Source organism: Thermobia domestica, chromosome 6 (genome assembly GCF_964235325.1).
Source record: "Thermobia domestica chromosome 6, izTheDome1.hap1.1, whole genome shotgun sequence".
In the NCBI taxonomy this organism is placed as follows: Eukaryota; Metazoa; Arthropoda; class Insecta; order Zygentoma; family Lepismatidae; genus Thermobia; species Thermobia domestica.
In genome coordinates this window covers 172,814,361-172,829,387 of record NC_137459.1, presented here as the reverse complement: position 1 = coordinate 172,829,387, position 15,027 = coordinate 172,814,361, and the positions used below count along the sequence as shown (strand labels likewise).

At 38.1% G+C, this 15,027-nt stretch overlaps 1 protein-coding gene across 1 annotated transcript; it reads right to left on the bottom strand.

Annotated features, from left to right (window-relative positions):
* Positions 1 to 4,978: 4,978 nt before the first annotated feature.
* LOC145687373 (uncharacterized) lies at positions 4,979 to 11,299 on the bottom strand. The gene is made up of 2 exons (XM_081760828.1): positions 11,269 to 11,299; positions 4,979 to 8,991 (listed from the first exon to the last, which is right to left on the bottom strand). The coding sequence occupies exons 1-2, from the start codon at positions 11,297 to 11,299 to the stop codon at positions 4,979 to 4,981; spliced, it is 4,044 nt and encodes a 1,347-aa protein (XP_081616954.1).
* Positions 11,300 to 15,027: the final 3,728 nt, after the last annotated feature.

The following is a 15,027-nucleotide window of genomic DNA, read 5'->3' as shown; positions in this document are numbered from 1 at the left end:
AAGCAGAAAGGTAACAAATGGAATCGAAGTTAATAAACAGGTTGGGCTAGGTAGTACTATTTAAATCACTTTCTTCGATGTCCCCCAATTTTTACATGCCAGAGACGCCAGTACGCGGAAACATACTATAACCGAATCTTTTTCATGCGCAGCAACAATTAACATATGTAACACAACATAAAATTTATGACAATTTGAAAAGTATATGCATAATATTAAATTAACTCACCACATGTATTTAGCTCTTCCACTTCGTATTCAGGCCACGATTCTCAGGTTTCACATGGAATACTATTAGCCCGTTAATATTTAGCTTATTCGTCATCTTCCCCACCAGGGGCACTTACACATTATGTTTTCGTCATACTTGCTTAATCAGCAACTTGGTACTCTTTACTCTTTTATGAATTTTCGTGATTTTATTCGTAGTTTCCTGAACGCATTTCCATATTCTAAATCCGTACTCTTTTCCACCAACTTTATTAGTTGTGAAAACATTTTATAATTGTAAATAAATTTACAGCCGTTGTGCTTGTTTGTATTAGACTTTAAAAATCACCACCCGCTTCATGCGTTTGTATATATATCTATATCTATATCTATATCTATATCTATATCTATATCTATATCTATCTATCTATCTATCTATCTATCTATCTATCTATCTATATATATATATATATATATATATATATATATATATATATATATATATATATAACATGGCGACACCATGGTAACGAAAAGGAAATTACGACATCACTATTTCAGTCTATAGCTTTTGGCATTTTTCACGTTGCCTTGCTTTGCAGAGTCTGCTACAGCATATGACCCAAGGACATCTTATTATAATAATTCCCACCCCATTTCTCACTTCCTCTTCGGATTAAAAAATAAGTTACTTACGAGTTAGTGTTAGCTTACGCTACAAATACCATATACCAGTGGTTCTCAAATTGGGGTACGCGGACCCCTGGGGGTCCGTGGGACGTAGGCAGGGGGTCCGCGACGCTTAAAAATTGAAATGTGTTATAACAAAATGGAACTCTCAGCTGTTTTGCAAGAAGTATTTTTTACAGTTACTAAAAAGAAACCAATTTGAAATTATACTTAGGTTTGTAAATTTAAATGTCCTCCTACTTTACTAAATTTCTGCCCTGTGAATATGGAGAGTTGTCTAAAAAGGCATTTCAACATTTGATGCCATTCCCTATCACTTACTTATGTGAAGAGACCTTTTCTGCTCTTTGCAGTATTAAAGCCTGAATAGAAAGCGAAATCGTCTTAGTGTGGAATCGAACCTAAGATTAATGGTGACAAAACTTAGTCCGGATTTCAGTGCAATTATGGAAAAACTAAAAGAATTTCATTCCTCATATTAGTGACCTCACATTTGAGAATATTGTTTATCAAGAGAATTTACTTTTAAAAAAGTACATTGATTTTCAGTCTTGAAAGTTACTGTATTTTCAATTGGAATTTCGTTCACCAGGAAACAATCATGTATCTTTAGAATAAATTACTTATTGCAATATTTTTCATGATCTTCTTCTTGTCGCTGGTAATTCTAATCAGTATAGTTTTTAATACCATGTGAAATTTCAGATAGCATTGCAAGGGTGTCCAAGGATCACTTTCCCAATGCACAGGGGGTCCGCGTTATCGGAAAGTTTGAGAACCACTGTCATATATTGTTCAAATTTCAAGATTCTGTCTCAAGTGGTTTAGTCTAAGCGTTAACCAGTCATTCAGTCAGGACGACTTCTTTTATATAGAGAAATAGGGTAGGCATCACAATAATATTTCTTGTTACTTTTGTTTAGTTTGGCACAGTATACGTTCGATTAGTTGCTAAGGTTAGTAGTTAGTTACAGTAGTTATAAGCAGTGACAATATCAGAAGATTTTATTCGGTTGGGGGTTGAGGGAACTTACACTCACGAGACGTGAAAGCAGTACTAAAAAAATAGCCCAAGTTGAGCAAAACTGTAATAGATCCTACACTGGGAAACAGTTTCTCCCGGGGTACAGTCTGAAGTCGTCACTGGTTACAAGTGTTAGAAGTGATGGTGCTAGAGACGTGAAAAAAAATAGTTTCCAATTTGGGTTCCCAATTACATAAATGTCACTGGTTTCTGGTTTTAAGTTCAGTTGAATCTGGCAGTTTTATACAAGTCAGATCCCTCCTTTCCAATCACGCGTTGTATAAGAACGCAAAACTCAGAAACTAAAAAAAAAAAAAAAAAAAAAAAAACCGGCTATTGCTTCTACACTATTTCAATGGTTCGTACTTTAAATAATCCCTTCTCCAACCAAGGTTGCGGCCTTCATTAAACGTGATGTTCTTGTACTATTTAAATTTGTTTTAAATATATTTAAGTTTCTCATTAATTTCAATTGTTTCTTTTCAAAAATCCCCTAAAATTTCAATGACGTATTATTGACTATAAGCCATTAACTTTCGTGGGCATCCCTGCTACAAACTAGAGACTTAAATATTCGATAAAACGCTTCAGTACTAAGTAGTTGTCATAATACTATTATGAACGTATTTAATTCCAACGGTAACAGCTATGTTACTAATACTAAAATTATTATTAATAATGATAACGAGTAAAGAGTAGGTAATTACGAGTATGAGAATTATTTGCTACAGAAAGACTTGAATACGATAAATATATGGGTAAAATAATTTACTTCAAATCAGAACAAACAAAGAAAAATTTATGACGTATATAACTATAAATAAAATTTATGACATTGGCTACTAATACGAAGTCAATGGTGTGGAAAGAGAAAAAAAAGGCATTATGAAAGATCTGTGAATCATATTTGATAAGCAGTTAAAATTTTGCCATTGTAAAAATGCTATCATGCTAAGAGCAAGAAAGGACAAGAAGGTTTATTTATTTTTATTGCAGAACGATAGAATATGTACTTATACAAAATACTTGTAAGAACTAAGCTAGAATCTGGTTCTGTAACCGTATATCTAACCGGTTCTGTAACCGGTATATCGAACAATATATCTAAAACTTTGAATAACAGATTGACAGTTTTCTTGGCACGGATGCGATTGTAGCGCCACAAGAGATTTTTAAGTCTAGTGCCGTTTAGGACTTGTGCCATTTAGGAGTTGTACCGCGAAATGATTTTTAGTTTTTCTGCCATTTAGATCTTATGCCATTTAGAGTACGTTTGTTTTTATCTTCGCACGCTTCCTGCCTAAAGGACTAATCTGTCTGCAGCGCGTTCTTGCCACACCCCAGTTAAGTTACGAGTTACAATACGCTAGGAAAAACAGGAAAGCGCTACACTACTCACAAGTCACTGTAACACACTTGATCGCGTGTGACAACTAAGCACTTCAAATACCCGCCAAGTAGCAATTACCTCATTTGATGGGCTGGCTGACAACTAATGTCGCCTATACGACAAAGTCAATAAGACGGCTATTGAGTTAAAACGTTCACGTGAGTGCTAGCAGAAAGTACTTTAAAAGCCAACCAAGTGCACTGGCGGGAACCGTGCCAAGATAAAACAAACATACTCTAGTAGTTAGGTGGCTTAACGTCAATATAATGCCGAATCGTGCAAAATGTGATACCAACATGCCACTTTCAGGGGTGATGTGTACTTATGTAAGAACAAAATATGGATATAGACCCAAACTTCTGGGGACGTGGTTTGCCTGGTATGACGTCATCAACATGGCCGCCAGCTGAATTAATTTCCTTAAATAAAAAAAAATAAAAACTTGGCTACCGTTCAACATATAAACTTCGTTCGTGCTTTATTTGTGAGAACATACTCCAGGTCTTAAATTATGTAGAAAATATCTTATATATATGTCCGCCATTTTTAAAAATGGCGTCTCAAAGTGAAAAGAAAGAATTACTCGAAAACAATGTTTGCGTTTAACGGTGAATAACTATGAAACGAGTACGAATTCACAAAAACATTTTGAAATAATCAAAATCCCGCGTTCCAAGGGCTTTCAAACGGCACCTATATCATTGCTTTATCTTTAAAACTAACGGAGATATTTCATCTTTGGTAATCCTAAGTGGAATACTATAAAAATAACATATTGTCAAAAGATGCCACATTGTAGTAGGTAGATGACTCAGAATCCTGCAAAATATGTTACCAACATGAAACTTTCAGGAATAACGGGTACTTACGTAAGAGAAAAAACTTAATTTGCAGCTATGACAAGAATTATTGAGTCTGAAGCAATTCAACATTTTTCTTTTTTAGTAAGAACATTGACCATCACAAGCAAAAAGTGCTGTACAACTAAATGTCAGATTTGCACATTTACAGGAATGGGTGCATAGTGGTTTACAACCACATTGCACAAGCTCCTGGCAGTGTTTTGATGCATCTGGCAGCTGAGTGCAAAAAGGTTCATACACATCATTCACTTCTCTCCAGCCCCAATGTTGATGTACAATATGAATGTATATATTTGTAACTTCACTCAAGTACAATGACAATGCTAAAAACAATGTTCATACTAGTGGACTGTAAGGCTTGATTCGTACACCACATGAATGCAACCAAATATAAATTCACTGTATTTAATGATGACAACTTCAATTTGCAAACAAAACATATACACGAGAATAAACATGTTCACAAGGTCTTTAGTTGTAAATGATTGTGATTGCGATGGCTTATTGTTTATGTTATGTTATAGGATTTTCGACCATGATATATGGTCCACCAAAACTTCATGTTCTTGCTGCCTCCACACTCTCACACACCAAACAATAGAAAAGCGTTAAGCAACTTGAACACTGTTGCCAGCTAAAGGCACACACACTGTTAAATACACAAATAATCCCAAACATACTCCCCCCTGTTGGTCAGCTAAGGTCTGACCAAACAAAACAAAATGATACATATAAAAAACGAAACAAACACAAAACTTGAAACAATGTTACAACTGTACTTATATTACTCAAATCTCAATTCTAATCCTTGTTATATGGTAATGCAACTAGTTTCTTGATGGAACGTTTATATGTTCCAGTTGTAGTACGAACCGTCACTACACGAACTAAGAAATCCTTTCCTGGGAACACCTTTTCAATGATGCCCAATTTCCACTGCAATGCAGGAACGTTGTCTTCAATCAGCAAAACTACATCTCCGACCTTGAGATTGTGTTGCGGTGAAGTCGTCTTAGAGCGTTGTTGAAGACCATGTAAATAATCTCGGGACCATCTCTTCCAAATGTGTTGTTTTAGTTGTTGTATCTTCTGCCAACGAGATAAGCGGTTGTATGGTAGATCGGTGAGGTTAGGCTCTGGTAAAGCTGTAAGTGCTTCTCCAATTAAAAAATGTCCAGGGGTGAGAACACTGATGTCGTTAGGCTCACTTGATAGCACTGTAAGTGGTCGAGAGTTGAGACAGGCCTCAATCTGTGTCAATAATGTTGCAAACTCTTCATATGTTAACACTGCACCCTTTGTAATACGAACTAGATGGTATTTCATTGATTTTATACCGGCTTCCCATAGTCCTCCAAAATGCGGCGAATTTGGTGGTATGAAGTGCCACTGAATTCCTTCGGTCGATGTAAAATCATGAATTTGAGAACTAAAAGGATCTGATGAAAACAGCTGATACAATTCTTTCAATTCGTTGTTGGCTCCAACAAAATTTGTGCCATTGTCGCTGTATATATTGAGACATCTTCCTCGTCTGGCTATGAATCTGCGTAAAGCTGCTATGAGTGACTGCGCACTAAGATCTGTTACCAATTCCAGATGTATTGCCTTGGTGGATAAACAAACAAATAACGCAACATATGCCTTACGTACAGATCTATTTCTAACTGCTCCTGATTTTATGTAAAACGCTCCCGCGTAGTCCACGCCTACGTTTAGGAATGGTCTGGCTTGCTGCACACGAGCTGCTGGCAACTGTCCCATAAGTTGTTTTGAACCACTGGCTTTTAACTTGAAACACGTGAAGCAATGATGGATCACTTGTTTTACTACCTGTTTGCACCTGATGATCCAATATTTCTGGCGTAGTGATGATATTAATAATTGGGGTCCAGCATGAAGTAATCTTAAGTGTTCTGCTTCAACTATAAGTTCTGTTAAGTGTTGATTTGAAGGCAGAACTATTTGATGTTTGGCGTCAAACGGAAGTTGACTATTCTCCAATCTTCCTCCAACTCGGATCATGCCTTCACTATCTAAAAATGGATGTAAATTGTTCAGTTTACTTCTTGGTGGAACAATGTTTCCATCACGAAGATGCTGTAATTCGCTGTGAAATCCAATTTCTTGTGTCCATTTGATGCAAACATGGAGCGCAGTATGGAGTTCTTGCACTGAAAGACCTTTTGTTAGTTTGTTTTGCTTGTGTCTGATGTTATGAACAAAACGTCTACAATATGCTATTGTCCTAACTAACCTTGACAATTTTGAGAATCTTGTTATGGTTTCATTGCACCAATTGTCTGAAGTGACTGTCAATGTTATGGTTCCCTTAGTCTCTGGAACTTGATCTGGTTGCAGTGAATCCTTACTTGTGATTGACCAATTAGATTCTAAACTAGAAAGCCATTGTGGACCGTGCCACCATAATGAATTGTCCTTTATGGAAACTGCATCTATTCCTCTTGAAATCAAATCTCCAGGGTTGTCTGAAGAAGTTACATGTTTCCAACAGCTAACGTCAGTTAAGTCTTGAATTTGAGCTACTCTGTTGGCCACGAAAGGTTTCCATTTGTTGCACGGAGAAGCTAGCCATGCCAACACGATTTGGGAGTCGGTCCATAAATGGACGCTACTTATGTTCAATTTTAAAATTGGTAAAATCTTGTGAACTAACTTTGCCAAAACAACTGCTGCGCATAACTCCAGACGTGGGAAAGTGATTTTCTTGACTGGGGCCACACGTGATTTAGCACATAATAACTTAACTGATATTTCTCCTTGTTGATTGATCGATTGCATATAAATGCAAGCTCCATATGCTCTTTGAGAAGCATCTGAAAAAACATGGATCTGAATCTCCGCTATGTTTCCTTCAACGAGTACATATCTGTCGAATTTAATCTGATTGATTAGTGGAAGTTGCTTGTGCAATTTAGTCCATTTCTTTGCTAATTCCATCGGTACACTGTCGTCCCATTGAACCTTTTGCCGCCACAATTCTTGCAAAAATATTTTGTATGAAATGACAACTGGTGAAATTACTCCTAATGGATAGAATATAGAGGCAATGATTGAAGCAATCTGGCGTTTAGTAATGCACTCTTGAACCTTCATTGTTGACGTCTTGCTTTCAACGAGAAATATAACCTTGTCTGGATGCCATGACAATCCTAATGCCTTGACGCCTTGGCCTTCGTGGAGCTGGATTGGACGTTGCACTTCTCGAAGCCCTGGCGAGATGGATTCTAATAACCTTGGATCATTCGAACTCCATTTCCTAAGTGTAAAACCTCCCTTTCCCAATAACTCTATCAATTGCTTCTGGACCTCTAGAGCTTGCTGTATGTTGCTCATGCCACTACAAACATCGTCAATATAGAAATCTCGACGTAATATTTCTGCTGCTACAGGGTAATTATGCTCTTCTTCGTCTGCTAATTGCTGTAGGCATCTTGTGGCCACAAATGAAGCACATACCGTACCATACGTTAGTGTTTTCAACTCAAAAACTTGAATCGGTTCATTTCTAGATCTTCTCCACAATATACGTTGTAATGGCGTGTCTTCTGGATGAACATTGACCATGCGATACATCTTAGCGATATCTGCAGTGAATACTACTGAATGAGTTCTGAAGCGCAAAATGATAGAAAACAAATCTTGCTGTATTGTAGGACCAACTAAGAGAATGTCGTTGACGCTTTTTCCGCTGTCAGATTTTGCTGAAGCATCAAACACTACACGGAGCTTCGTTGTAGAGCTTGTGGGCTTAAAAACTGCATGATGTGGCAAATAGTATGCAACGCTGACGTCCTCCTTTTTACTCTCATCTATCCTTACCATGTGACCAAGATCTTCATATTCTTGCATGAATTCCGTATATTTAGCTTCAAAGTTCGGGTGTTGATCGAATCTTCTCTCCAATTGCTTTAATCTAACCAATGCCTGCTGATAAGAATCGCCTAAAACTGTACGGTCTTCAAGCAAAGGCAATCGTACAGTGAAACGCCCTGTATAATCTCTTGTTGTATTCTGAACGAAATGTCGCTCACATGCAAGCTCTTCGCTTGATCTAGGTGTAACAGTAATTTCTTCTAGTTCCCAGAATTTTTGAAGTTGTTGCTGTAGATCTATGTTTGTCTTCACAAAACATGTTGTTAATGGAATATGGGGGTCACGTTCTTGAGGAATGCGTCCTGCCACGATCCATCCCAATTCTGTCTCCTGAAGCACTGGAAAATCACCTGGCCGTGTTTTGTGTCCTGACTTCATAATTATGTAGAATACTTCCGCACCTAAAAGAATATCTATGTCTCCAGGCGTATTAAAAGTAGGATCTGCTAGAACAGTGTCCTTGGGAATGTTCCAATCGTCATAATTAATTCTTTCTTCCGGTAGTTTACTTGTAATGTGAGGGAGAACTGAACAACTTATATTCAATGAAAATGTGTTAACACATGAATGGACACAAATATCTACAGAGTACTTTGTATTAGAAATTGCTTGATTTATACCTTGAATTGGAGTATACTGTCTATACCGTTTGATGTTCAATTGTTGCACCAAATTCTCTGTTATGAAATTGGTCTGACTAGCACTATCTAGAAGCGCGCGACAAGGAACCAAATTTCCCTTGTTATCCCTTACTTTTACTATTGCAGTAGATAACAACACTCTTGCGTTGGGCCTAGCCTTTAATGCACAATATGACACTTGCCCTAAATTTTCACTGGAATCTGAGTTGTTACTACGCTCTTGCACCGCGGCACTGCTTACACTAGGAAACCGCACTGATTTGTCCTTTGTTACGTCTACATGCAATAATGTATTGTGCTTTTTGGAACACTTTTTACAACCTCTCGATTTACAATTCTTCAAAAAATGATTACTTTTCAAACAATTCATGCATAATTTATTTTTACGAATGCACTCTAACTTTTGGCTGTGTGCCGCATTCACAAAAGACGAACAAGAATATAAGGGATGCTGGCTATTACAAAATTCACATGCATTTGAAAATGTTGATAAATAAGTCTTTGATGACTGAATACTTTTTGTTTGCTTGTTTTGTACGCTACTACCCTGCTTCACACCATCAATACTAGTTCTCATGTTCTCAAGCACCTGACAACGTTTCTCGAGAAACGAAAAGAATTCTGATAAAACAGGAAAATTAGAATTCGTATTCTGAAGCTCCCATGACTTTCTAGTAGTTGCGTCTAATTTTGATACAAAGTGTTGGGTCAAAATTACGTCTGTGAGGTTTACGTTTGGCTCAAGTGCTTGTAGCGCATTTATATTGCTAGTAGCTGTATTTATAAAGGCGCGAAGTTCACTTACATTTTCTTTATACACTGGCTTGATTTGTAGTATTTCGTGAATGTAAGAAGAAGCAATTAGCTTTTTATTTGAATACCTGTCAACGAGTAATTGCCATGCTACTGAATAATTTGTTTCGGTAATTGGTAAATTTTCAATTAGGTTTAACGCTTCGCCCTTAAGAGAAGTTCGGAGGTACTGAAACTTCTGTACTGTGGAAATGTCTTTATTCTCGTGAATAAGAGATGTAAAAGTATCCTTATATGATAACCAATGTTTACAGTTTCCGTCAAATGCAGGCAACTGTATGACCGGTAATTTAACTTGTGCGCTACTGCTAGTGCTATTATTAACAGCTGATTCTTTATTTCCATGTTTTAAAACAAGTGCTTGCATTTGAGCCTCTAAAGAAAAATACACATTTTCAATTTCTGCACGAGCGTTTACTGCTTCCGCTTCGGGTTCGATTTGATCAATTTCAATAGTATCTTGCACCTCCTGCAACTTTGACCAGACGTTATTTAGATGTTTTAAGCGTGCACGTATTTCTTCTATATTGCCTTCATTTGGATCAAAGGCCTGAACAAAAGTGTTTATTCTGGTTAACTGGCCTCTGTATGCAGATCTTTGCCTTAAAAGACGCTGGTGTGATTCAGCCATGATTAAATGCTACGCAGAAATATGAAGAATAAAAAACTACTGACCTGATGATGATGTTTTTTGTTTTCTTTTACCTATGAAATATACTCCAGAAGCGTGGTCCTGGTACAACAGCTGTCCGCCTACACAGAAAACGTGCTGATTGTCCAACGTACGTGATAGCACCACATATAGGCCGACACAAACACATTTCTCTTCATAACAGCACAGAACAATTCTCACAATTGTCAGAAAGCTTTGCACTCATGTGGCCCGGATAGGACCAATGTACAATATGAATGTATATATTTGTAACTTCACTCAAGTACAATGACAATGCTAAAAACAATGTTCATACTAGTGGACTGTAAGGCTTGATTCGTACACCACATGAATGCAACCAAATATAAATTCACTGTATTTAATGATGACAACTTCAATTTGCAAACAAAACATATACACGAGAATAAACATGTTCACAAGGTCTTTAGTTGTAAATGATTGTGATTGCGATGGCTTATTGTTTATGTTATGTTATAGGATTTTCGACCATGATATATGGTCCACCAAAACTTCATGTTCTTGCTGCCTCCACACTCTCACACACCAAACAATAGAAAAGCGTTAAGCAACTTGAACACTGTTGCCAGCTAAAGGCACACACACTGTTAAATACACAAATAATCCCAAACAGTTGAGGATCTGGAATAATGAGAACTGGTTTACACTACTGCGACCATATGAAACCAGCTCAAAAAATTGCAAGTTTGGTTTGTTCAAAAAGTGCTGCTTCTGTAGGGGGCACACTCTCAATAGTTCGGCTCTTCTTTGTCACTAGAAATTTCCTACATTCATTTACAGTTTGGGTGGTGCTATTACGGTCATACCAAAGGACTGTAAATTGTTGAACTTTCTCGAAAGCAGATTGCGAAATACTAGGTGGACAAGAAGACAACTCCATAAATGCTTTATTAACGTCAGGATGTTTCCACCAGACATCCCATGCGGTTTTCTTCCCACATCCTGCAAAGGCAGAGGTGTTATCGCAACCAGTAAATGCGTTTAAGAAAATAAGGCCAATACACATATGTATTCCAATATTATCCATATACTGATGGATGGGAAGGTACCTGTGGATGGGAAGGTTTCTTCCAACACCATACTCAATTCACAGACTCTGTAGCTTTAATTCGTTAAATGCATGAACGGCAATTACCACATCAGAACCAACCGTTCGAATCATAATCGAGCTATGACCGTGCTGACTGGCATGTCTTGCAAGCAGTAACATGCGTGTGTCAGCCTCTTCGTGTTCACAGGGAGAAAGAAAAGAGGGATCAAGACTGGAGTTACAAGATACTCCACAGCCATTGGAGAGGGTAATAGTCTTCTCTTCTGGTACTTCAATTTCATTCACACCACTATCAAGATATCTGAAAAGGTGTGATTTATTCTCGGCTTTTTGTAGGAAAATAGGACAGTTTCTAGGAACACGTGGTGATCCGCTTCCTTTACTCGTGGTCCACTTTCACGCTTTCTCCGCTCGCTCAATTTCAAGCTACGCTGAAAGTAGACGTCGAAGATAACATCTACTCTTTCAAACTTCGACAACATCGCTGCAATATAGGGATAAAATATTGTGTCTCTGTATTCTTTGAATGTCTGCTGGAGGAGCGGTTTCAGCATGTGGACGATCGCTGGTCCATCCACAATTATGCATGTAGCGATTGGCTCCACGTGTTGAGAATCTCCACAATTTTCTAAGCATGTGATGATGTCAGATTTTTTTGGCTTTGCGGAGAGTTCCATCTTCTGATAGTGATGGAGGAAACTCAAGGTTCTCATGTGTGAAAAAGTCAGAAAGGTCGCTTTCTCCTGTCTGACACGCTATGAATAGGCGGCTAAATAGAGCACAGTCGTTTTTTAGGATTGTCACTTTCTGCTGTTATTTTATTACTTTTCGTACAGGTAAATCAAATGGAAGAAGGTTGTTCCTGGGAATTTCGTCGTAAATTAACTTCTTACTCCCAAAAGGAAATCCTTCATGTAATTGTTCTTTGCCGAGGGGTTCAGCAAAGCAAACACAACGTACTGAGTCATCATCGGCTACAATTCCATTCGATAGAGAGAAAATAACATTATCTTCTTGAGTGAATGGATTTCGATCATCTCGCTGGAATACGTCCATTAGCTTTCTAACGTCTTGTAACAATCACTTGTTAGCGGCTGGCGTGTCTTTATGGTGGACTTCGATGTCACTATTTATGGTGCTGCATATACCACTGTCATTCTCAAACTGATGAACCAGGTTCATGATAACGGGTCCAGAAAGGAACCATTTCAACAGAGCTCCGGGATTGTAAAACAACCCAACGGCGCCCCATCACCCTTCAGATCTTTATTACACTGTTCATGCATATGATCATGCGATATACATGTGTAGGGACGTCCACTTGTAGAACCAACAAATCCCCCTTGCCGAAATTTCTCAAAAATAGATGGATGTTTTGTCCTTAATTCTTGCAAAGTGTTGATGAAAACTGGCATCTACCTCGCATAATGTGTATGATCAGTAGAAAACATCCATGAACGCAACAACTTTAGTGAAAGGATAAACTTTTCAAAATTTACTGCCCGAATGCTGTGGAGAAGAAGGAACAGTAAAGACTTCAGCTGAAACACTGTGTATCAGTATTTGAACTGGTAGGATTCGTTCAGACGAACTGTAATCCACTCCTCAAAAGTCGGTTGCTTATCACTCTTTGTAGACAAACTATTTTGATATGCTTGTCTTAGAAGTAGATACAGTGTTACATATGTAACCTCGTGTGCATATCTCGTTCTTTTAACATGAATACCTCGAAGACATTTCTCAGCTTTAACAGAAGTGAGGACCTCTGATTCTGAAAGAAGTTCTGCCCATCCACTCCCTGTGAGCCAGTTTCCTAGCATTTTCAGCACAGCCATTTCAATGTGAAGTGCACCCATCATTAAAACCACCTTGTCTTCTCCATACACATCACTCATGGACCACTGCACCTGTTTCGCAATAGCATACAATAGTTGATCACACGTAATCACAGGTGTCTGGCCTGAATTTAATGACAACAGTGCTTGCTTAATGATATCAAAGCAATGACCAACGACTGCCGGTGATGTTATCGAATCATACAATACGGGAAGTAATACACAAGCACTCTTTGATGGAGGAGGAATGTCAGTATCTGTAGAATAGAAAGCACTCCGCGCAATATGCTGAATTGTTTCAGAACTTTCGAGATCAATTTCTCCTATCATTTTCAGCCACTTGTCACAAAAGGATTGTGCTCTGCACTAAACGTTAAAATTTCATTTTCAAATGCAGTGATTTCAGCAGTTTTCCTCACTGATGTTGTAGGGATGCGAGTGTACCAATCAGGTAATGAGCTAGTGATCGTCTTTGTCCATTCCTTATCACTTACCAACAAATGGGGAGCACTGTCATCGTCGAGCACTTTTTGAATTAATGATATGGCAGTTCCATGAAATGCTTCCTGGGAAGTGTTCGAAGATGAATTATGATCGATATTATCTATAGCAGCACAGATAAACCTATTTGGAACCAGACCAGGAGGATATACGGCATTCTGGTCCTTAAAATAATAATAACATTTATTGGTTAGTGTTGCTGATACTTCGCGAATTCGGTCGTATGATACGCATAATCCAAGTTTTTTAAGTCGTTCTATAAAGCCTTTCTTCCGTGTTTTCGTGTGAATAATCAAGCCTATGTACAGTGGAAAGGGAGTTTCATTTTCCAGGGAATCGGTTTTCACTTGACACTTATTATTTCGTCTCTGCTTTACGCAGTTGAACTTAACTAGTTGAGATAGCGATAATGCTGCTGTACTCGCATTCACACATTTCTCATTTGAAATGTTTGGCCCTTCCAGAACCATTCCCATAAACGTTGTCAGCACTACAGGAACGGACTCCATTTGGCTCTTGCTGGTGAAATGTCCATTAAATTTTGGGGTAGATTTGAAAATGTGGGTCCTTAGAATAGATGCTGCTCTAGCTAAGGACATTCCATCCTGTTCAGAGCTATATATGCATGCACTGTGAACAGCATCTCCCATATTAGACTGATAAATAAGAAGAATATCTTTTCCCTTCTTTACTTCTGTCAGCTCAGGTATATAGGTTAGAATTCTCTCCCGAAGCCTTGAGCTGTGCACCGTCTTCTCTGCATCAGCAACGCCAAGTTCGGCCAGGCGACGAATTACAAGTCTTTTAGTATCAGCTACTTTGAACACTGGGAGGCTTTCTGACTGCTGCGCATCTTGAAGATGGGAAATCACTTCCGATAGCACCATCCCATATATTAATGCAAAATTTTCTTCTTCAATGCTCTTCCTGTTACTTGCTACTTTACATACACGATTGTTTAACTGAGCCAACATTTTTTTTATGATATTTAGCTTCCGTAGCGACCATATTACCGCTGCTAAGTTTTGCCAATAACTTAGTGTCACATAAAGTAACAGCCCCATCACGAACTCGGTTACTTAATTCAAGAGTACGAACATTGACCAGTGCATCAGATGTGGTGTCTGTATCACACAAGAAGCAGATGTACTTGACGTCACCTGCATGGAACGTTGAACGAGTAGATGGGGCACTATCAACGATTTCATCTTCGTGTTTTCGCTTTTTTGTTATTATCCTCTGAACTTTGCTTCGGTCGAATCTGTTTCTGCACGTCTTATGAAGTTTACCCTCATTTCTGGTAATGGTTTCCTCGAGTCCACTTCCGTCATCAAGTAATTCAAGGCGGATGTTAGATGGAAGTCCATCGTTTCTTTGATATGATAGTAAATCATTACACAAAGTCCTGTATCCGGCGCCAA